Source organism: Calonectris borealis, chromosome 8 (genome assembly GCF_964195595.1).
Source record: "Calonectris borealis chromosome 8, bCalBor7.hap1.2, whole genome shotgun sequence".
In the NCBI taxonomy this organism is placed as follows: Eukaryota; Metazoa; Chordata; class Aves; order Procellariiformes; family Procellariidae; genus Calonectris; species Calonectris borealis.
The window spans coordinates 32,485,471-32,509,085 of record NC_134319.1 but is presented as its reverse complement, the minus strand read 5'-3'; the positions used below and the strand labels follow the sequence as shown (position 1 = coordinate 32,509,085).

Below are 23,615 nucleotides of genomic sequence, written 5' to 3'. Positions count from 1 at the left end.
AGTCAGGTGTTGAAAACCTCCAAGGATGCAGATTGCACAGCCTTGCTGGACAACCTGTTCTGATGTTTGACTGTCTTCATTGTGAAGAATATTTCTTTGGTAAAGGCTTTCTTGTCAGAACAAAACTTGAACTTCTAATGTCTATTGAAAGACCATGAATCACATTTTCCTCTAGTTGAAAAAATATCTGAAGTAGCTGTGTTAAAGCAGAATATATTGCTTAGCCTTGAGAAGAGAAAGCTCAGAGGGAGATCTTAGCAATGTGTATAAATACCCGATGGAAGGGAATAAAGACAACAGAGCCAGGCTCTTTGGACAAGAGGCAGTGAGCACAAACTGAAATATAAGAAATTCCATTTAAACATAAGTAAAATCTTTTTTCACTGTGAGGGTGATCAAACACTGGAACAGGTTGCCTGGAGAGGTTCTGGAGTCTCCATCCTTGGAGATATATTCAAAAGCAGACTGGACACACGGTCCTAAGCATCTTGCTCTAGTTTACCCTGCTTTGAGCAGGGGGGTTGGACTAGACAATCTCCAGAGGTGCCTTCCCACCTCAGCTATTCTGTGATTCTATGAACTATCCTCTATCATTTCAGTGACCTGTTTTCTGGGTGGTACTTGTGGAAAAAAGGGTCTTGGTCTAGTTGCATGTGAAGTTGTCACAAGAATATTCTGTTATGTCAAGTTCTGAGATTTTTATGAGCCCCCGGTCCACACAGTTCCAGGAGGATTTCTGAACTCTGAGAGCCTTCAAAAGTCCTAGCTATTCCCATCTTCATTTATAAGAAATTCTCTGTCGTCTTTGCCTTCATCTATAAGTAATTGCCCTAGCATTTAGGGGCATTACATGCGTTGTCATAGTCTTTGTCTAACAACTGCAAGCTACGTATCAGCAGTGTTTGATTACTATCTGTATTGGGTTTTTTATATGCCTCCTTTTTTCTTTGTTCCTCGTTTTTGTACAATTTTTTTAATGTTGATCCTATCTTTTAAGTAATGTTTTAATGTTTCTCTAATTCTTCTTTGATAGTTCTCTAATACTTCTTAGCTCCTACTCCCTTTCAAAACAAGAACCTTGGAGAATGTTTCTTATTTCCCCTGGCAGTGTATTGGGCTTTTAGGACTCTGGCAAATAGGCTTAGGAAGCAGTACATGGCTGCCTTTCTTGGGCGTAAACCAGCAAAAAAACTAGAAGCTATTTGTGCCACGTGTAGCTGGTATTATGCTTCTTTGTCTGCCTGGCCACCTGTATACCCAGGAGCATAATGCACCCTCCTGTCTTTCTCATAGGGACAAGGCTTCTGGCTTTGTAGGTTTTGCTCTGATTAACCCATTTATATGCCGTTACTCCTTAGCAGGTTGTGGTGCAGGTGGGGGCTGAGATCACCCTGTTTTAAAACATGCCAACTTCTGATCTGTTTCAAACAGCAAGCTGCAATTAGAAGTCAGATTGCTTAAGAATACCGATGAGCTCCAGCCAAAACTACTGAAATAAAATACCCTGTTAACTTTGTGGATTGGCACACATCTAATAGGTGGATGATAAGATGGAGAGGAATCATGTTTCTTCCTTTGATTTATATTAAGAATTTCCCAGCTCTCAGAAGTAGGTAAGATGACTTGGGCGCCTCATGGAAGTCTCAGATCAGTGATCTGAGAAGAGCTTCAAGTGAGCGATATAAGGAGTGCCTATAATGGCTTTAAATTTGTGTGTGTGTGTAAGGTCATCTTTATTTGACAGGGATTTATTGTACATATAAAGAAGATTAATAATAAGCGAACTTCTGGTTTTGTTTTTCCAAACATTGATACCTACAGTAAGGTTGGAGGGCTATAGGCAGCTGCAGCGTAGTGCTGTCTCGGTAATTCTTACCGTGGACCTGACTCTGTGCCATACCTCTTCTACTCACTGCTTGGATTTCTAACAGAAAGCAGCTTAAGGCAGGGGACAGCTCAACCTTCTTCCATGCTGATGGAAAATTGTGCTGAGACTTTCATAATAAGTTGCTTTTACAGCTTTTTAAGTTTGCCTCTCAGAAAAGCTATTTAAAAGCTGTCTTCTCAATAGGACAGTGGCTTCCAGCATGTTCTGTGTAGTTTTTTTTCCTTTCAAACGCCAGGCAGTGGTACTCACTCAGAACAAGGCATCTGTTTTTTTAATACTGCTAATTGGCATTTGTTTAGCATCTGGAATTTCGATTCATAACAGCATAATGGCCTTTAGGCGAACATTTCCTTGACGATACATTTTTTAAGTAGTCTCTTCAGTGGCAGTGGTCAATGAAGGATTTATTTTAAGGTGCTGACATGTAAAGTTCAGGAAATTTGCCTTCCTACCTCCTGCATGTGCACTGGAGAAAAAGACATATGTTTGAATTTACTATTGTGTGAAAAGTAGAATTTCAGTAGTTATAAACATACTCTTTCTCAGGACTAACCACTACATGGACCAGCATGTAGAACGTGTTTGTTCTGGTTATCTCCCACCAACGGGGATAAAGTGGATTCTGCTGATGCTTACATTGCACAGCACAAGGCGTACATACAGAGATAAGAGCTCTTGGTGCTTGTCCGTTCTTTTTCTTCCCCATTTCCCCAAATATTGTTGTCTGTAGTTAAAACATTAGTTTCCATCTAGGTTCAGTTGTGCTAATTGCCGTTTTACGATTTCCAACATATCTGGGAGGAATATAGAGAGAAGAATGAAGGGACACGAAAGGTAGGAAGATTGAGATAGGGAAGTGTGTAAGTGTGTCTTCTCACATATAGACAGATGTGTGCCGTTTTTAGATACGCAAATATAGGAAAAGTCATATTTTTAATAATTAATATTATTTGACTGAACAAATAGGAAGGCAGACGGAACTGGCTAGAAGTAGGCATCGTGACACATAGGTGGGCGAGAAACCAGCTTTTCCCTTCCCACACACACTATGTCCTGGCAGAGCGTCTCACTCTCAGTGCATCCCGTTCCCTACTGTTCCACTGTGGAGGCCCGGTAGCACTGCGGCAACCTACCATATTCTGTCGTGGCTTTGCCATTGGAATTGAGGGACCAGGGTAAATATGAGATTATCAACATCTTCACACCTCCTGCAGTGGCAGGGCAGAGAGGAATTGCTAAACCACTCTTGAGACTCGCATTGCACTCTCCAATTTTTGCTTCTTTGGGGTAGGGTTGTTAGTGAGTTGTTACTACAAATAATATATGATTCATCCATGTCTGCTGGCTATTAGAAAAAAAAGATGAGAAAGAGGCAAAGAAACAAGTGCAAATGAGATAGGAAAGCCAGAACACAATCTTTGACGTAAATAAAATTATTTTTGTAGGAACCCTGTGTGAATATGATGGGAAGACTGATGCTTACAGATTGCCTTCCTTGGTTTGTTTCTAGTCGAGAGTATAATTGGATCTATAGAAATACTGTCTGCCTCTTTGCTCTTTTAAGAGTACTGCTAAATGGAACAGAAGACAATGCAGCCAGCCTAAGTGAAGGTCAAAGCTTGATGAGATCTCGCGGATGCCCAGCCTCATCTTTTATGCAGTCAGCAAGATTGTTGCTTCTCCAGAGCACTGCTCCGCTACCGTCATGCTGCCAGGTTAGGACAAGCCTGATCTCTTCTGGCCACATGACCTGACGGCATACAAGTACATATTTTTTAATTCTGCATCAGCACCAATGCAGAGATGGAATTGTTGATTTACATTAGTGTGAGGCATCGCGGCATCCTTCATGAAAAACTGGCTGTGCTCAAATCTGTCCTCCCTATTGTAAGATTAACATTTTTCCTTCCACTTTCCACTCTTTTCTTACTGTAACATGTTTGTTTGCGTCTGCTTTAATTTTTTATCATTTGCATGTGATGTGATGGCTTAGGTATGCAGGTTATTATTACGTGGGTTTTGTGTCATAAGGCATAAATGGGTGACTGGCTATCTCCAGGACGTTCACCAAGTTCTCATCTGTATCTTTATTCTGGGCTAATACTGTTCGTAGGCTCTATAACCTTCACAATATCTTTCTGCCCAGGCGGATTTGTTCATTACATCAAACTCGAGTCAAATGGTGGGTATATACAGTCTGTGACACTGTCTGGTGGACCTCAACAGCAGGAAGATTTTTCGCATGTTTGGTGTACACATGACTTTATCTAATGAATGTATGTAGCTTTGAACACTGGTCGCACTCCAGTTGTTCTTGGTTTAATATATCTAAATGTGTACTGACTCATTCTATTCTTCACCTCCAAATCATGGCTTAGTCAAGTTGTGCAGAGTTTAATTAACGCATCCTCTGCAAATCAGTCCTTCTGGCCCTTTTATCACTTTTCTTGCTCTTCTGTTTTTAATTCCCTTCAATTGATTCTCCAAGTTCTGGTACTAAAGTTCACAGGAATGTGTGTTATCAGTTTCTAATTGCTCACAACCCTTTGTGTTATTTCTCTGTCCGCCCTGGCCCTTGCTTTGCCCCCTAATTTAATATAGCTCAGTGTAATTAATGTGCTGTTTAACTTTTCTTCCAGATCATTAACAAAGATGTTAAACAGAAACAGTCATGCCACTATCCCCACCACATCCCATTGGACCCTTTCTTCTACCTTGATACCTTATCGCTTGTCGTAATTACTCTTTTTAGATATTCCTGCAGCCAGTTTGCAGGTTTGTGTCACTAGCCGAGTTCATTTCCATTAATTTTTCTAATTAGTATGTATGTTGTATTATCAAAAGGTATTCTGAAGTGTTGGGCTGCTTACTGGCTGTGTGCCAGGGGACTAAAGAGCCAGGGTCATGAAAATTATTGCCTCCTTCCTGACGTGAGGGAGAGACAAAAATGCAGCCACCTGAACCGTAGTGAGGTAGGCTCGAGGCCATCGCTTCTCCACGTACTTCACCAGCTGCAGCCGATGTGTTGACAAACTGTTGTTTGATTAAACACCCTGATAGACTCAGGTGACCTGTTTCTTATAATACTTATTGTTTATTACCGTTGTTTTGTTGTTCTCTAGACAGACTTCTGACCTTTATTCCTTAATTCCTGGATATGGGCTTTTAAGGATACTCTTTCCTTACGCTAGTGCCTGATGTGGACAGCTCCCGTGAAGGCAGCCGGGCTCGGCAGCCAGGCTCTGCTCCCAGTCGCGTCCATGCTAAACACCTTGCTGAACTGGGATCTGAAAAGCTTGCTGAAAAGCTGATGTAGCTCTCCCCAGCTATCTGGTAGCTCTTGTTTCTTCATGAATTTTTTAGTATGATTCCCAGTGACTTGGAAATTTGATTCCTTTAGTACTTTTGACTGCATATCATGTGGAGTACATGCAATCTTATGATAAATTTTATTATTAGATGTATTATCAATGTATCCCTGTTGTGGTATCCTCTCCATTTCCTTGGTTTTCTTATTACCGTTCTTAAACTTGTTCATCCTATTCTGCATCCCTCCTGTGGCTGTAGACAATTTTTCATTGGAAAGTTGAAATTGTTATCTGGCCAAATCTGCAGTGCTGTCCCATCAGGGGAAAAATATCTTCCTGATCCTTGCTGTTGATCAGCTTGTGTCCTGAAGCATGATAATTGCTCACTCCTGTTATTTTTAAACCTGACTAATGCAGCTACATATGTTATTCTTCCTTATATAAACACATAATCCTTTTTTAATCTTGCTGAAAAAATTTGTCTGTATAGTATCTTGTGATAGAGAATTCTACGGGCTGATTTATAGATAGCATTAGAAAAGGTCTCCTGACAATCAGTTAGATGTGCTGCCTCTCACGTTAAATTGCCCCTTGGTTTTCTTATGTAACAGGGTGCATGAGGAGCTTAGTTAATTTCCATTCTATTTGTTTTATACATTTATAATCCCTTCTTGCTTTTGTTTCTAAAATAAATAGCCGGTCTTTAAAACATATCATCTCTAAATCCCCCTCTTGTCTGCCTTTAATCAGTTTATACTTCTGGAGTTTAGTTTTGTTCTAGTTTTCTTGCTGAGATGAGAAAATCGGAAGAGAGTGGTGCATTAGTGTGAAAGCTGTGGCAGATTTACATAATACCACGTTACTTTTATTGTGCTTTGTCCTTTGTTTATATGTTCAAATATGGTTTTTATTGTTCTCTGCCTGTGCACAAACCACCTCTTCAGTGACATAGTGCCAGGCTTTTTGGATGAGTTGATGGTGGAATTTGACTGTTGTAAGTCACTGTCTTGTTCTTTATATTACCACCAAGGTGTATGTATAGTTGTTTTCATCTGCTCTTCTACTGTGTGAGTGGCTGAGAGCCTTTTCAAAGGTAGTCACTGCTAATATTTTAATAATGAGTGTTACTGGGCTCATAAGCAAATTTCTCCACCTCCTTGCTAGTTATATTGGGGTTTTGTTGTTCTACAGGGGATAGTTAACTTCACCAGGTTTGCTCCTAATCCCTGGAATATCCTGCTAGTTGTATCTTTGCATTTTATGACCTGGCTATCTTCCCCTGCTTCTTCGCTTCCCAGAGTTTTACAACATCACTGGCACAGGAAAGCATTTTCACTTGGCTACAATTATTTTTTTTTCCTTGATAGCTGCTTGTGAGCAACTTGAGAAATAAAATGCTTGGTGTACTAACAACGCGTGGTAGTTGGGAGGCAGTTCTGCTGTTGTCCATAGTCACTTGAGTGTCAACCTTTGTACCCATCCAATCCTTCCCCTCAGAGAGAACAAGTCTCATCGCTCTGTAAATGAAGTTACCCACCTGCTGTTATTAATAATGTATTAGTGCTCCTCATCGAGAATTATAGATGTTCAAGATGCGTTGCAAGCCTCCAAAAGGCAATGTGTTTGTCCCCAGAAATACCTAATGTAGGTAACAGTGCTGCAAAGCACAGCGTTGTATATAAGATGAACCTTTATTGTCACCATTTTACCCTGGGTTTTGTGCTTTGAAACTTCCACTAATACCGTTGCATTTTATCAAAGGATAATTTGTGTTATAGTTATATATAGTTTTATTAGTTCACGGCTGAATTAACCTTTCACTTTCAAAACAACAAAGACAATCATTATTTATTATGCATGGGCTGTTCTCTCCAAAGTGAAGAATATAGGGAGCAATAGTCGAAGAGCTGTGTAGCTCATACTTGGGCTGTCTTTGAATTTGTTGGGCAGTTCATGTGCTGCTCTATTGAGATTAAGGACAGACAGACAGCTGTCATCTTTGGCACGGAGTGAGCGTTTCCTAAAGCCAAAGCTGCCCTGAACAACAACCATCCCTGAGTTTAAAATACTTGGGGGTCAGAGTTTCTGTACCTTTCCTGTGCAGCTATGGAGGGAAGTTACAAAAGCCTGCTGAATTTATCACTTCTCCTGTAGCAATTTCTTCTTGGCAGAGTGAGAGAGATGAGTTGCTTAACTTCCAGATGAGATGAATAGAATTCTCAGTGGGATTGAATTATTTTTAGATGTTGTATCATTGGGTTTTCTTACCCCAGTGTTCGATGCTTTTGGCTGAGATGATGAACCCGCTCTGAACCTATTCCGCATGCCTGATCGAGTGCGTGCTTGTACTCTCTCTTCCCCCCCCAGTCTCTCTGCTCCATCCCTGTTCCCCTAAACCTGTGGTTCCAAGGGGAGTTTGTACTGAGCTTTGTTCCATTAGGTGTGGACCATCAAATCTGTCTCTTGAGGGATGAAGGCACAATTCTTCTACAGTTATTCTCTCACTGGACTCCTCTTAAAATAGTGCGTTTACACAGTACTGATCTTTTCAAATTGCATCCTAGCTAATTTATCCTACCTAATATTTTGTACTTTTTTTATTAAGAACTTAGTCTCAACTTCTGGCAGTTTGGGTAGTAAGTTTACATCTTTTTGTCTGAGGGTGTTTCTTTAAGCAGTAAAATTCCCACTGTTTCCAAAATGTTCCATGATGATTCTTAAAGCTCAGACATTTTGTTACATTTAAATGTAAGAACCAAACAGCAGTGTATTTTGTGTTAAAATAAGTATTTAAGAGAAATACCTAGACAATAAGAAAAGAAGTAAGGGTAGTTTTTGTCTTTTTTATGGTACAAGCTACAGTTATTAGCATTGGCAGGGATTTCTTCTCTAAAGAAGGAAAAGGAAAAAAGCCTTTCAGTTGGATGGTATTGTTGCAGAGAGAAGTTTATTTTTCATCACTACATCTTTTTTATATCTGCATTCAGTATTTAAAAGTATTTCCTTTGGCAAATGAAAGTCAAAAAGCTCTGCTCAGTTCTGGCATGTGTAAATTTTTCATGCTGCTCCCAGGTTGTCCATCTGTAAGCACTGGCCCTGCATGAACTGCCAGCAAGGTGCAGAGAGCAAATATTGCAAATGTTTTCAAGTCTTTTGAGGATGACCAATAAGTACACTCTGTGTTTGAATAATTTTTATCCTTAAGTATGTTCTTACTCTAATTTTTTTTTTTTTTTTTTTTTGTATAGTCATCTCTGGATAGCCTTATTCAACACCAGATAGCGTATTTATTTCATTAGGGAATAGATTATGTTCAATTAAACCAAGAACATGTTTCACTAACGTTAAAGCAATGCCAATTTAAAATTGTGCATGCACACAAAAATGAATATTCACGGTCCCTCTCTGAGGGGGATTTGGAATGATTCAATATAAATACTTTTGGACCCCTGCTGAATTGGGTCAGCTTTGTCTTATTTGCCCTTAAGGGGAGAAAAACATGTTATTTCGTGTTTGCAATTTGAGTAGCCTGAGAGGTACTGGAATGAAGCCAGAGTCCACCAGATCTGAATCCCTGTAGTTGGGTTTGTTACCTTTTATGCTGAGAGGTCAGAATATATGAAAGTGCCTTTGAAAGTGCTATACATCCTCTACTTGAATTCCAGCAATGGCCCCGAGAGAAGCCCAAGAGCTTGTATTGATTACGGGGTTTTTTCAAAGGCACTTTTTCAATAGCAGGACCAAGAAAAGTGCAGGAACACGGGTACAGTTTGAGTGGCACACACAGCTAAAAACACTTCTTCCCTTTTTTGATAGTACTTTTTCCCCCAGCACGCTATGTAGATTTGTGAGGGGTTTTTTGCAGTATCTAGATATCAGGCCTTTTCTTTTCCACTTTATTTCCTATTTCAGGAGAATATAGCAGCTTTTGCCCCTGAGGAACCCGCTGGCTGGCAAGCCTCAGAAATTGAAGGGCAGCCTAAAATGTAGCACTCCCTTCAGATGCAGAAAACAGATTCCCTCTTCCTTTGTCCCCTGCAGCACCATCCCACCGGGCATCCCAATTTCTCTGTGCTGCCTGTGGACAGGCACGTGTCAGGCTCTGGTGTGTGTGAGCAGGTTGTTTCCTACAAGGTTTCGAGAAGGGTTAGGATACAGGAGTGAATTGTGTGGAAGAAGAGGGACCAACTGAATGTAAAGGGACCAAGAATAAGAGAATGAGGAAAGGTGGAGTGGGGTTGAAGGGTATGCTTCTTTAAAGGGAAGAGGATACATGTTGTTTCAAAAGGAGCACTAAAAGTATGGGAAAATAAAGGCAAATACGAGCCTGGAAATTTGATTTAGAGAGGCTTGCAGTGTGTATCTTGAACCTGACCAAATGCAGGCTTTGCTGTTTGGAAGCAACTTCTTTTCCAAGAATCAACCTGGCATCCACTGATGAGAAGAGGGTGATAGCCCTTTCCTTCGAATACCTTAGAATCATAGACCCGTCCAGGTTGGAAGGGACCTCAAAAGATCAACTGATCCAACCTTTTGTGGGAAAGGGAGCCTAGATTAAATTATGTAGCACCCTGTCCAATCGTAGATAAACCTCACTTTCTTCCTGAAGAGGTGAAAGAGATGTGAGATTTTTCAGACTAAAAGATTACAGATAAAGTCATCTTTTGTGTGGCCTAATTCTTACGAGTCTGAGAGATGAATAAGTCCCATACTTCAGCCTGGCTGAGTCACCTGGAGCCAATAAAACACTCTTGCTTTGTCGGTGTTCTGCATGGAAAAGAACAGGAGACCTTGTTTGTCTCCAATTTGCTGATTTCTGTATTACAGGAGGCAGCTGTGGGCAACATCTGTCACCTGTCCCAAACGCAGCTTGTGGCGGCTTGCCTTGCGAATGTGTTCAAAATCAGCTGTACTCGACTTCTATCCTAGCAAAACACGGATGATGGGAGAGAGGGCTGGCCCTACCTGGCTATCACTATCACTAGACCGTTACTAAAGTACGGCTGTAGATCTGCTGGTTCAATCCACACCAAAAGAACGTTCACTTTGAGCAAATTCTACCAACCTATAACCAGTCTATAATATTCTTAACAAACGTGGTTTCTCTCACGTGTGTTTGGTAAATCTCCCGACAGCAGTGCACAGGGTAGGGTGGCTCTGTGCAGCTGTTCTGTGAAGAAGCAGAATAGATCTGGCCAGTAAAAGGTTGCTTAATCCTATTGGATAAAGAACCTCTGTATTTGCTCTGATCATGCCAAAGAATGTATGTGCATGTATGCCTGCGAGCCCTGGAAATATTTTGACACAATATGGTTTATTTAAAATGCATATTATGCTCAAAGTAATTTAAAAAGCTATAGGAGAAAATCAGATGTGCAGGTGTTGAAATATTTCTGTGATTTCCCCACACATGTACAGATGCACACACTCCTTTGTACATCAGTGGTCAGACGTGCTCGTAATTCAGCATAGCTCTTGGTGATATCTGCAAGGAGAGAACTATGAGGAGAGGCTGAGGGCATGTTTATCTGGAAAAGAAAAGGCTGAGGGGTAATATAAGGCAGACTACTGCAACGGAGAGAGGAATTACAAAGGTGACGGAGCCAAACTTCTCCCCATAGTGGCAGATGCTATAATGAGGCAGCAGCTGCAGATTGCTGCTTGGGAGGTTTTTGTTGAACACAAGCAAAATTCTTCTCACTAGAAGGGTAATGCAGCACTGGACTGAGTTGCCCGGAGAGGTGGTAAAATCTCCATCACCAGAGATTTTCAAGACGTAGCCAGACACAGTCAGAGTTAGGCTGGCCTAGCGTTGGCAGTACACCCCCATCGAGCAGGAGGCAGGCCAGATGGTCCCCAGAGGCTCCCTCCAACTAGCATGTCTTTGGTCTGCGATTGTTCGGTGAGCAATTGTAGTCCAGAAGACAGATTACTTGAAGATTTAGTATTTGTAGATCACAGGTAGATTTTTGAGATGAGTTTTGCTTCAAAGCAATACCAGGACTGGTATCTGAAGTCACTAGTATGTGAAAGCTTTTGAAATTTTCAATTCTTGCTAGTGAGACTGCTGAAATTACAAATTGTTGTGAGACTTACCTATATCTAAATTAAAAAGGACAACCTGGGTGCAACTATGGGTGCAATAGAGGCTCATCATAAAAGACATCTTGTACTCTTAACCTGACCAAGAATTAAAAACATGGTGTGTAAAGGGGAGGTAGGAGCAGATACTGATATCTAAGACTACTCCTTATTGAATGATAATTGTGGGGTTTGGGGTCTCTTGTATAATAGCTGGAATTCATTGAAGTGCACCTGTAATGTGAGTAGTGCTAATTATTGCAATTTGAAGCTATCACATATTGGAACTGTCCTTGACAGTCTAGCCCTGCCTTTCTTCCTGCTCAGAGGAATCCCAATACAGCACGTTCTGTAACCGTTGTCAGCGGGAATCACTGCTGAGTTTGGACTCAGTGACAGTGCATTGATTGATTTATTACTGGCATCAGTCTCCCTGTTTCACTTCTGCAACTTCTCATTTTAGGGCTTCTTCAGTAAACGTCTGAAAGGGTCCATCAAGAGGACAAAGAGTCAGTCAAAGCTGGACAGGAACACAAGTTTCCGTCTCCCATCTCTCCGCAATGCTGATGACAGGTAAGGTTCAATGCATCTCCCAAAACAATCTCTCCTCATCCAGAGGCACTTCGCAAAATCTACATGCAGCATGCGTATGCTCTCACAGAATGAGAGCAAGGAAGGGGATTTATTGTTAAACTGGCAGATGGGTGGTTTTTGGGCTGACTCTGGTATGTTAGAAGTCATTTAGCATACAATGTACCGCTGAAAACTTTGACTGCTCTTAACAGCTGATGAAAAGTTCAGTTTAGGCATATGGGCTCAAATACCTTTTTCTGCATCTGTTTCAAATAAGCTGCAGACTTTAAATTTCATGATACAAAACCATTGGATTGATCAACTTTAGAGAAACTTGTCTTGATGCATGCAATACTTATCCACAGATCAGTGCAGTGGCCAATATAAGGGATTACGCTGGTGCAGCAGATCAGTTCAGCTAGCACTGGCAAAGCACAGAGACGTACGGTGCAGTTCAGGCACGCTAAGAATCCTTGCTAATGTCAGTCGATTGTATAGTTACTGCAGTGTTACTACAATGAACAGACAGTCTGTTTTTCAGAAAACTGGAAAACTCGGTAACTTCTGACCATCTTAGTGCTCCATTTGGTATGTTCCTGCTTGTTTAGTTTCTGGCTGGCAATTCAGGCTGGGAACGGATTGTATATGAGGCAAGTGAAAGCTCATACACACAGTTTTTCCTAACTATTTGTAAAGTCTCTTGATTATTTTCATTAATGTGTTACATTCCATAGTAGCCCAGCAGGAGAACTAGACTGAGTGAAAAATTGGTTGCCCTGTACTTAAGGCCACGGCAGGCTTCTGTGATTTTACATTGTTTAGTGCATTTTCCCTTCTCCTTTAGCTGAGTTGAATTCATTAGTTGTATCTGTCATGCTGTGGTGCTTCTATCAATGGTGCTATCTTCTTCATCTGAAAAGCAGCATCATAAAATCATGGAGATAGCAAGGCTTTGGTCTTGTTAACTTCAGGAGTTACAGAAAAGACTGCTGCTTACCAAATATGACTAATAATGTGGATGATGTTGCTCCTATAGTCATAGTAATGTCCACCCAGTCTCTTTTGAGTCAAGTTTTGTTATAAATCTGTATTTTCAGGGCGTTGCAACATGGCTATAAAAAGCAATTCAGTGAGCATAAGCGTGTTAAATAACACCACCATGTGATAAAGTACCTGTTATTTTTACCATTGTTTGTAACCAGCTTTGGTTGAAGTTTTGTAATGCAAAAATCTCTTTGCTGCAAATAATGTGTTTGTCTTTCCTTAACTTGGTACTCATGGTGAATGTGGACTGATGATGCTTCCTTTTGCGGTGTAAGGGAAATGCTATCGTTCTGGGAAAGCCAATAAATTTAGCTATAATTAATCCCTACAACTTTAGTTTAAGACATGATATTATACACAGCAAAGCCACCTTCTCTTTAAAACTGGATCCCCCTCTATTCCCTGCCAGCGTGGGCATGAATTGTCAACTAGACCTGAATGAAACACGGATTTTCTCTGATTGCTTGCAAAGCATACAATCCAGTGCATGCGGTGATGGCGTTAAGCATAGCTGGTCTGTTCTGTCAGCCTTCTCAAGTCTCCTTGGCATGGATTTAAAAAGGAGGATCCAGGAGGAAATGAACTGAGAAGTTCCAGTGGCAGAGACCACGTAGAGGTTTGGGGGACAGAGCCCTGGCAAGCCAATGTCGTGCAGGACGCTAGACAGGGACAAGCCGGTGGTTGCTCTTTACTTTCGATCCGGTCACCCTCCTCCTTTGGCCTGCTACACTAGCCTTATAGCAATGCATCTTGCGTCTGTAGGGCAGGAGATGGGACAGTGTTTTGGGGGTCTTGTGACTTGATATGGTCGCTTGCTACTAATGGAACGAAGCATTTTTGTTAACCAGTCCATGTGATCTTCCTCCTTTCGGAGGTATGTGTGCTGAAGTGAACAGAGGGCACAGTTTGGAGGCAAGGGAGATCAGTTAAGAGTAGCCAAGCTATGTGGAAAGCAAGCTGAGCTGAAGTTTATTTGGAGATAAATCTTTGCATAAATGAGTATTGCTGTTCAAAAGCATGAGCCTCACCTCAAGCTGGTTGAAGCCTCATGCTGCAGGTAGGGTCACAAATTGCTGATAACGCTTTCTTTCCAAAAAGAACTTAACAGCACTACTCAACCTTGTAGTTCCCTTTTGTTGGAAAGATTGAAGGTTTAATGGAGTTCTCTTTGCATTTGTGGTCTTTGAAAGTTTATGGTTAGAAATACTACTTTTCTAATGGTATTTTATAAATAAAACCATAAAATAAAACAGATAAAAGATAAAGGAAATTCAGTTCCACTATGAAGTGAAACTTGCCAATAATTTCTCCCTTCCCTCCCATATGTTTCACTCTGTATCTAAGGGTGCCTGAAAAATGCAATTGGTGGGTAGAATAGCAGGAAAAACAACTTGGAAACCATGTGGGAATGAAGCACTGAAGATGAGGAACAGATTAGTGTACTGGGAGGAGATGGGCTGGAGAAAAGAGGAGGCTAAAAAGATTGACTTGTGTTTAGAATTATGCTGTTGTTTGGGATTTTTCCAATGGGACAAATCAGGGACAACTGTTTCTGCGTGAAAGAATATAACACATAGCAGCTGACTCTTAATTCATGAGAGGGAATTGCCGTTCTCTCACCTTCTGCTCTCCCTGCTTTCTGTATGAGTCTCAATCTGTTGCAGTAAAAACTTTCCCGTCCTACCCGGTGAGTCAGCCCTCTCCCATTTTAAGCAGGTGATGCTAGGTGATGTCATAGTGTTATACAGGTTTTCAGGGCCAGGTTGGCTGATAGCATCTACCTTTTCTTGCTCTGACAAATACAAGAACCCTGCCTTCAAAGGAAGTATCATATAGCTTTATAAATTAAAACCCTGCAAGGATTAGAAAGAAACAGAGGCTGCTGTCATGTTGCTTTTCTTGTGCTTTTGAGGTGTTTGGGTCCTGTTAAGAAACAGGAGACATTTATAGATAAATACCTGTAAAATTCTGGAGTGAGGAAGATTAGTTATCCTGGTGCACATCGAGATTTGGGATGCTGTAACACTGCATGCCGTTCCAGATGGTGACAGAGGATGGATGCTGTCTGTTCAGAGTGCATTTAAAATAGAAAGGATTCAGGAATGCTGAAGGAAGAAGTGAGGGAGAGAAGTTGCAGATTTTTTTGTAATCAGATTTTCTGTTTCAGCAGAAAGCAATCGGCCAACCTACTTTTTCTGGCTTTTAAACTTCATTTCACTGTGACTGGGTTAGTGGATGGGGAGAGGAGAGAGCTGCAGTGCCCCTCCGGAAACGAGCCCACCGTGGGTCAGCATCCAGGTGTCCTGCATGGATCCACAGCCTCTCAGTCTGTATCACTTCTATTACTCCAGGTTCAGGTTGTTTGTGTGGTCTGAAAACTCCATGGTTTGTCTTCACAAGGCACTAACGTGAGAACGCTTAGACTCTGCTTGGTTGTGACCCGCGCCAGATGTGAACGAAGCTCTTCAGACATGTGGCCGGTACGGCCTCTCACCAGGTTATCAACCGCTCTCACCATGAGGCTATCTGGCACCATGTTACCATATCATCTTTCACAGCTTTTCTAGCCTGTTTCCCACTGCATTCTTTGAGCTCTTCAACCCACACATTTGTCTCTAATATTTTCTCAGTGTCAGTAATATATAAAACATGTAAAAAAGCATGAGAAAAGACTTAAGGAAAATTACATTTGAAAGGAGAGACCGAATTAATATTTTTAGTTTGCGGTCAGGAATTTGAGAGTATTTCCAAGTGGACCGACAGTTCTTGCCTCAGTTTTGTTCATGGTAAGGGAGCGAAGATGGTTGAGACTGCCTGCATATGGTCTCAGCGACTGCAATAAAGCTCTGCGGACAGCTGGGAGGGTTTTGCCCTGTTGGGATTTACTGCCACGTGGGAATCCTCCTGCTTTACTAAAAGTCATTTTATGGCATTATCAGATAGTCGTAGATGAGCGCAGGATCCGTTGTGTGCTTGCTCAGAATGGGCTCCGGCAGGTTGCAGGGAAGCAGGTAGCCATGGCTCTGGGATTCATGGTGAAGCGGTATCGCTGCTCAAACGACAGCTTTTTCTACTTTCGGTAAGTTCTCGCTCCTCCCTCCTGGTTTCTTTGCAGCATGAAAATAGCACAGATTGTATAAATAATAGAAGCAGATCTTGTCATGGGTTTTGTATGCATTCATTCTAATTTAATCATGGTTTTAAAAAAACGGTGGGTGATTTTTATCCTGATTTAGACGTAAGGATAAAAATCAATGTTGCACAATGCGTTATTAAGTCTTGACTCACTCGGAGCTTGTATTCATTCAGCGTATCTGTTTCTATCTGCATACGGGAGTATGGGGAAAGGGGAGGAGTGGTTTGTTTCCGGAGAGACGTCTCACTCCTGGTCTGGTGAACATATTTCTTTCAGCCAGTTTTTTCATTCCTCATACAGTTGTTTGCTTTTCAGTGAAAACTGAACAAGATCTCAATGTTAAGCCTATTGTCGCAAACCTTCACCTTTGTGCTAGACTGCTCTGTCCCACCTGCAAGCTCACTTGACCCCTTTATAAAAACATACTTCTTAACGGATGATGCTTTTCTGCAAACCCCGGGCTCCTCCACATAGCATTCACCTATAAATCGCTTAGCAGTGAAACGAAACTGAATCGGTTAAGCATCTCTGGTCCAGCAAAACAAAAGAATTTGAAACGTTGATAGCAGAGCCCACGGTTACAGTGGAGCGAGGAGAACGCTACCACTGTGAAATTCAGCAGCCTCTTTGGCTGCGCCAAATGAGGTGTCTGTTGGACAAGCTGTGATCTGTAGGGAGAGCAGGCAGGCAGGGAAGGGCTTTGCAAATCCAGAATTCAAACAGTGAGGCTTTGGGTAGGGCCTTGCAAGAAAAGGCCAGAATCTCAATGGAAGGCTAAAGCAATATGCTCAGAAAAAGCCAGTGTTTAATTGCAGCTGAGTAGAACTTGCATCTAAAGAAGTTACCCTAAGTTTCTGATTTAAAAAAAAAAAAAATTAATAATGAAACTGGTTAGACTTGTAGAATTGTTGACCAAGTAATGGGATTTTCTGCTAATTGGCAGTTGGAAAACGAAGCGGGGTGTGGTGCCTACAAAATGAACCCTTGCACGGGGAAACCTGATGCTGCAGCACTGGTAGAGCGCACCTGTATTGCAGATGATGTTGCCGACGTTAGGGTCCAGTTCAGCAGGGCTGGGATTTCGAATAGCAGCGCTGAGCAGAAAGTTCACTGCATTACAGTCCAAGCTCTCTCCTGTGACTTTGCGAGTATGGCTAAGTATTGAATTCAACTTTCTGATCTCGGGGAGTGTCTCTAAACACACGGGTATTGTGCTGGAATTATTTGAAGCATGCAGGCATACAGTTTCGCGTAAGACCAGTGGAGACATGGCTTTAGCTGGGTGCTTGGGCTGAACAAAAAACTCTTCTCAGAATTTTGTGCCTTCACACCAGTTTGGTAAAGGAAGCAGATTGTGGGATTCTGTTCCTTGGTAGTTCATTTCTATACATTTATTTTTTATCTTTTGGATTATTGATGTCCACAGGCTTGTTTTCCAAGCAATACAGTGCTCTCCCTGGTAAGCTCAGTAATTGAAAGTCTTTTGTGCTTTGTAGGTTGGCTTTTAAATAGGTCAAAATCAGCAGGAGAGCTTCATAACCAGAGCAATTAGGATTTTAACCCTTTATCTTACATGCCTTATAGACAGTAGAATATAATAGAAGTCGACTAACAGGCTGCTGTGTGCCATGGGCGGCCACTGAAAGCCAGAGGTTTCTAGTTCCCGGCTTACAACCGAGATCTTCCTATCGTGGAAAATTACAGAATTATGGTGTACAAGGAGAGGGGGTCAGCTTGGGGTTGGGCCAGCAAGATGGTGTTGTTGAAGAGATCTTTTTCAGTAGCAGTCGCATGCTGCTGCCAGGTCAGTGGTTTGGGGCATTGGCTGGGCTCTGATTTAGAAGGAAATTATGCAGCTCTGAAGACCAATACTCCAAAGCATGTGAAAAGAAGTGACAAGTTTAAAATGTTCCCTGACGTGCTCCTCCTTCACCTGCTTTTCCCGATGGAAAGAAATTATGGAGAATACCTATGTAAGAATTGTTTGGTGCTGTTGATAACTGTTTGCTCTGGACTCGTATGTCATCCTATGCAATATTTTTGTTGTGTGCAGTAGTAGATAGAAAAAGCAGCAGGAAAAAAAGTTGATCATCGGAGGTTAATTGTAATTTAAAACAGGATTTGTGTTGTTAATGGAGCTGTTTAATAGAAACAGATTTGTACAAACAACCCTTCCCCCACCTTTTGCATGTGCGATCTTCCTGTTTACAGTAATCTGCTTCTCTGGGATTACCTCTCTCTTAACAGAGACTCTGAGCAATACTCATTTTACCAGTAGCTTCCTACCTAATACAGGAAAGACCCTGTTAATCCAGCCCCTTTGCTGGACATTGGGAAGTAAGTTAGTGTCATCTATGCAAAAGGGAAGCCAGCAAGCAATTTTTCTTCATTGTTACTTACAGCTTCAGAATATCAGATGAGGCTTTAACGCAGCAGAGAACTATTATTTCTGTATAATTGTTGCCTATATTGATTGTGATGCTGCTGATTTAGGCACAAGTCAATGATTTGCTTTGCAGATCTATCAATAGATGAAATATATAGCATGGTGCTTACAAATTAATGCACTTGTGTTTGTAAATATGTGTGGTTGCATCTAACCAACAGCTTTACGACATTGCTGTGGTGTTTATGGAAGATAAAGTGCCAATTCTAAGCCACTTAATCAGTTTATTGAGCTGTTTTAAATATGGTAACTTCGAGGGACTGCTCGAACAAATAGATGTTTCTCTGCCCCAGGACCCTGAGTCAACAAAACTAACCATGGTCCAGCTGATCTGCAACAAAACAAAACGTTCAAAGCTAACTAGTTAGAAGAGCAATGAAGCAGAATAGATGCTACTAAAAGATTTAACTTGCAAGATGGGATGCGGAGGCATGGAGGACAATTGCTGTGTGTCCCTGCCGTTGCCCTCACCCTGTCCCCGAAGGCTGTTCGGAGGCATTCTTGGAAGATGCCTCGCTCTCTCCCGCTGTCTTTCGCTGTCCGGGTCTCGTTAAACTCGTTGTAGGAAAGGAAGAGGACGGACTTCTTTCCTTCTGGAAAGGTCACCTTTGCCACCTCTGCGGAGCGGCCTCCCGTGCCTGCTGCCTCTCCTGGCTGCCGGCCCCCCCTAATCTCCTTACCGGAGGCCGCACCATGGCAACACGCACCCGGGAGCCTCTTCGTGTCACCCGCGGGGCCGGGTGGGAGCACAGCCGACGAGGAGAGAGATTTCTTTACCGGTGCGGCTGTGACTTTTCTTCTTGCCCCAGCGTATCTGCCTGGTGTGATGCTCGTCTGAAATTTGTAACCTAAGGCTTGAGGAAGAACTCCTCCTGGATCTTTGTGCCTTTCTTCCTCTCCCGGCAGGATTCATTGTCTGAGATGTAGCCCAGAGAACGAAGTTTGAAAGGAAGGGCTGTGACATGTGGCACCACTATGATTTGGGGATGCACTGCTAAGTGGCTGTACAATTGTTTCATGTAGGTGTGCTTGATTTGTCTTACTGCAAGTGCAGCCTCCGCTTAACTGGGATTTGTGAAATCTTTTTTTCTTTCTCCTTTATTCGGTAATTATTTTTCTTTCCCTCCTCTTCCCCCTCTCTGTGACCACTCCATGCTTTCCTTCTCTGACGAGGAGCTAAGGCGGGAGTTGGCTGCAGGCTCTCAGCCAGCTCCCCTGCATCGTGCACCGAAGTACTTTGTTAGGACTGGAATTGCTGAGAGTTTGGCATAGGGACAGAAGCCAAGTGACCTCAGCAGTGCTTTCTTGAGAGGAGAAATTAGAGAGGATTTTGCAGGGATGATATTAAAGTGGTGTATTGTGGTGTGTTTATTTTAGACTTGCCCTACCTTAACTGCAGCAAGTGTTCAATTATACGTGGCTGAGGTTTTAGGTTTGCGTTGGTACAGCTGCTGCTGTAACCTGTTATAACAAAGCATGCACAGTGCAGCCAACGCATTTGTACCAGTGCTGCTGTTTTGCATTTGAAATCAGTGTCTTTGTAATATCCCTCTGATGAAAGGTTTTTGCTGCCTGCACTTAGGTCATTCAATATATTAAATGGGAACAAAGTTCTCCCATACTATTTAATAAATCTTATCGTACACGAATCTACTAGAATACCTTCAGCATTTCATTTTGTATAGAAGAGCAGTCAGATGAACTCTGCTTGTTGCTTTACATGTATCCTTCGTGATACCCAAGTTTTTGTTAAGCAGCCTTAGAAGTACCGAAGACACCTTTTCCAAATGTGTTGGTTTTTTTTCCTTTCTGTTTCCCCGTAGGATTGCTCAAGGGTAGGATGAATTTGATTTTGCTAAGGTTACAAAATATGAGGATTTTTTTGTATAAGATATGTGAGGGAAGTATATAAAACTTACTTATTTTTCAAAATTAAGGAAACTGTTAGCGGTAGCTGTGCTTCTCATTCGTCCATAAATACATTTTTTTTTTAAACATTTTCCATTTGATACTGAGCCTTGATACTGGGAATTGAATAAAAGAGGAAATACTGTGAGGACAAACACAGGTGAGAAAGCATCGTTTCACAGCATTGCTTTTCTCTGCGTAATGTCTAGACAACTGATGCCTTTCTACTTTCACATCTGTTCTTTGTGCTCAGTCACACTTGCTGCATATGCAGCCGTATTTATGGACATGCTTTCTTGGATCACTGAACAGGCATAGGGACCAGCACGAGCTTCAATATCTTAACTAAATCTAGACCTGCCAGGTAAACAGCTCCTTTTCTGCTAAGCTGGGACTCATGCTCTTCCTCCGTGTTGGTCATCTGTGAAGGCTTTGACTGAGGTTCCAGCTAGAGGAAAAATAAGATGCGTGTGCACATCATATTTGTCTTTTGAGGTAGAAATGCTAGTTGTGCCTGAAGTGTCATACGACTTTATTGCAGAAGCTTGTAGTCCAGGTGTCAGTTTGGAGTTAGAAGCAGCACAGGTGAAGCCACTGTCACCTATAAATCGAGCACGTTTTACAGTGCTGTTTGACAGCAGAGCTCCCCATTAGGCATGAATGTTGCATTAAATGGAATTGGGAGAATACAGAAAGCGTTAGAGCACATTTTATAATGTTGCTGTTGGTTGCAAAAAGCTACGGCACAGTGGAAGGAGGGAGATATGTCTTTGAGAAGTATTCAAGAACTGGTGGGGGCAAAGAGAAGACTGCCGTGATAAAAAGGTACTGTGAATTTGGGAGATGCCAGCTCTGGTAGAGCTCAGAGATTTACAGGCCAGTCAACTGAAAAAGAGAAGCAGTATGTGTTAGTGAGGAGAAGTTAAAAGAGAATGGAGGTATCAAAAAAATTGGAAACTGCTAAAACTGGAAGAAGTAGCTGAAGAAGAAAATGCAAAATTTAAATGCAGGGAACTGATTTGAGTATTGTGAAGTGGGAAATAATTCACATATTTGACTTTAGCGTAAAGGCTTTGTATATTAAGAAAAAATAAGTGTATTGCAGGAGGATCGTCTGCTCTAATGAGAGTAGCTATCATTCTGCAGTGGTTTAGAGATTGGTGTGCTTTTTGCTGATAATACACAACATTTATCTAGTAATCTAGATAGTAGAAAATATTTTCAGTAATATATCCAAACCTATCTATGGGGTTTCTTTAAATTTCAGCGGTTAAATTCTGAACTTTTTGTTTTGCTGTCGTTCTTTCACTGATGGCTCAGCACCTACAATTTCTAGGTCAGTGGGAATGGACTTCCTGGGCTTGTGTAGGTGGATATTTCCTTAGGAGTCTGGGATTACTGGCTTCACGTTATTTTCATAAGGTTTACAGACCAATTGTAGAAGTTGTTCTGAATAAAGACCAACAAGTTGCAGCTTTCTCTGGGATCTTAACAACCCTTTTGGTAATGGTGAGAAAAATAATGTTTCCTTTTCCCCCTTCTCCTACAGGTCACGTGGATTGCCAAAGCTGAAAGAGTCCCGTTCCCATGAGTCCTTACTGAGCCCAGGCAGCGCCGTGGAGGCCCTGGATCTTGGGTCGGAAGAAAAAGTCTTTGTCAAACCACTTCACAGCAGTATCCTTGGACAAGACTTCTGCTTTGAGGTAAAGAACGCTCGCCAAACACGCAGCCGATTATATGCTGTCAGTTGGTCTGAGCCCCTGCAGTACGCGGTTCTGGGACTTTGTAATTGGAGAACAGATCAGCAGCCGCTGCTATCCTGAGGTTTGGGTGGGGGCTGTCTAACCAGCATGCGATTTTGAAGTCCTTGAGGCTAATGGCATCACTCACTCAATGGAGAGAAATCTTTTTTCAATTACCGCATCTTCTAATTGAAAAATCTCTTTAATTTGATAAATATCTAAGCATTTGTAGTTTGCATGCAAATGTATGGTTGAAACATACTGTTGTTGATAAGCTGTGTATTCATCCTCCCCAAATTCACCTAAAATTAAATTTAGAAAATATACCGTAACTGAGAAATGTGATTTCCAGTCAGAGCCCCCTTCCATTAGCTCGGCCAGTTTGCCGATTGCTAAAGGAGAAGCTTCAGTATCTGCGGACGTGTCTGTTGCACCATGGAGCAGGATGCAAAGAGCCTCTTGCTGTTTCAGCACGGCCCCACGTGGCTCCTAGCTGTTTGTGTGAGCGCGGTCCTTACCTTGCAGGACCAACAGCGTATTCGTGTGTGCTATTTGGATGGGTCTTAAGGCCATCGTAATCTGTGGCAGGGACGGGTGACAGTCTGTCTTCAGCAGGATTAGTCAGATACGTCTAAACTTCTGGAACAAAGATCTGTTTACAACCTGGAAAACTGCTCTGGCAGAAAACCAGCATATCAGGCCCTTCTCCCTTGGGATGTATCCAGGAACTGGATCCTGTTCGCTTCAGTCTCATTCTTCTGGTTGGAAGCACTTTCCAGCTTGCTTAGGTTTGGGGAGTTGAGTGAAAAAACTGGCAAAAACTTAGCTCTGTGGCTGTTGCCTCAAACTGCTTTTTAATTGTGTGTACAAATGAAGGGAAGGAGTAAATGAAGCTTGTCAGGCCACGTAAAAGTGAAAGAAACCAAGGTGGTTCCCTCCTGCGTGAAAGCAGAGTTGTCTGTGGCATCGAGTGTTGGGGGCGGATCAGAGCACAACTCCTTTGGTTTGTTATAGGCTGTTGCTGTATATATGGACCCTTGGAAATGTTTTGTATTTACTGATGACACCATTTCCAGTGTGTTTTGCCTTCTGTTAATACATTGTTAGTTCTGTCTGTCTTCACGCTGTTAGTAACCAAATCATCTGCCTCTGGGACTTAACGGGGAAAACTGCAAGCATTTAATAGCTATGGATCAATTAACAAGTTGTTTTCAAAAAAATAAATGAACTGGTTGATTAAAGCCTTGTTTAAAAGTCTTTAAGAGGAGCCTCTGATGCTCCTCATATGTTTCTTCAGTTTTATATTAATTTGAACCGACTGGTTTTTTTCTCTCTACATTTTGTGGGCCTTTTAACCTTTCTGCCTTCTAGGCTCCCATATTGTTTTCCTGCCTTTTTCATATTTACTTTGTTGTTCAAGCATTGCTCATCGTCTTCCTTGCTTTTTGCAGCCTCTTACATGTCTCCTAGGCTTGCCTGAACTCAGCCT

The 23,615-nt window shown here is 41.9% G+C and overlaps 1 protein-coding gene across 2 annotated transcripts in view; it reads left to right on the top strand.

Moving 5' to 3' along the window:
• Window positions 1-23,615, top strand: part of RASAL2 (RAS protein activator like 2) — a 128,984-nt gene that overhangs the window by 74,451 nt on the left and 30,918 nt on the right. For both annotated transcript variants that reach the window (XM_075156874.1, XM_075156873.1), the window contains exons 5-6: window positions 11,741-11,850; window positions 21,934-22,087. In XM_075156874.1, coding sequence (XP_075012975.1) covers window positions 11,741-11,850; window positions 21,934-22,087 — 264 coding nt within the window. The remainder of the gene's footprint in view (window positions 1-11,740; window positions 11,851-21,933; window positions 22,088-23,615) is intronic.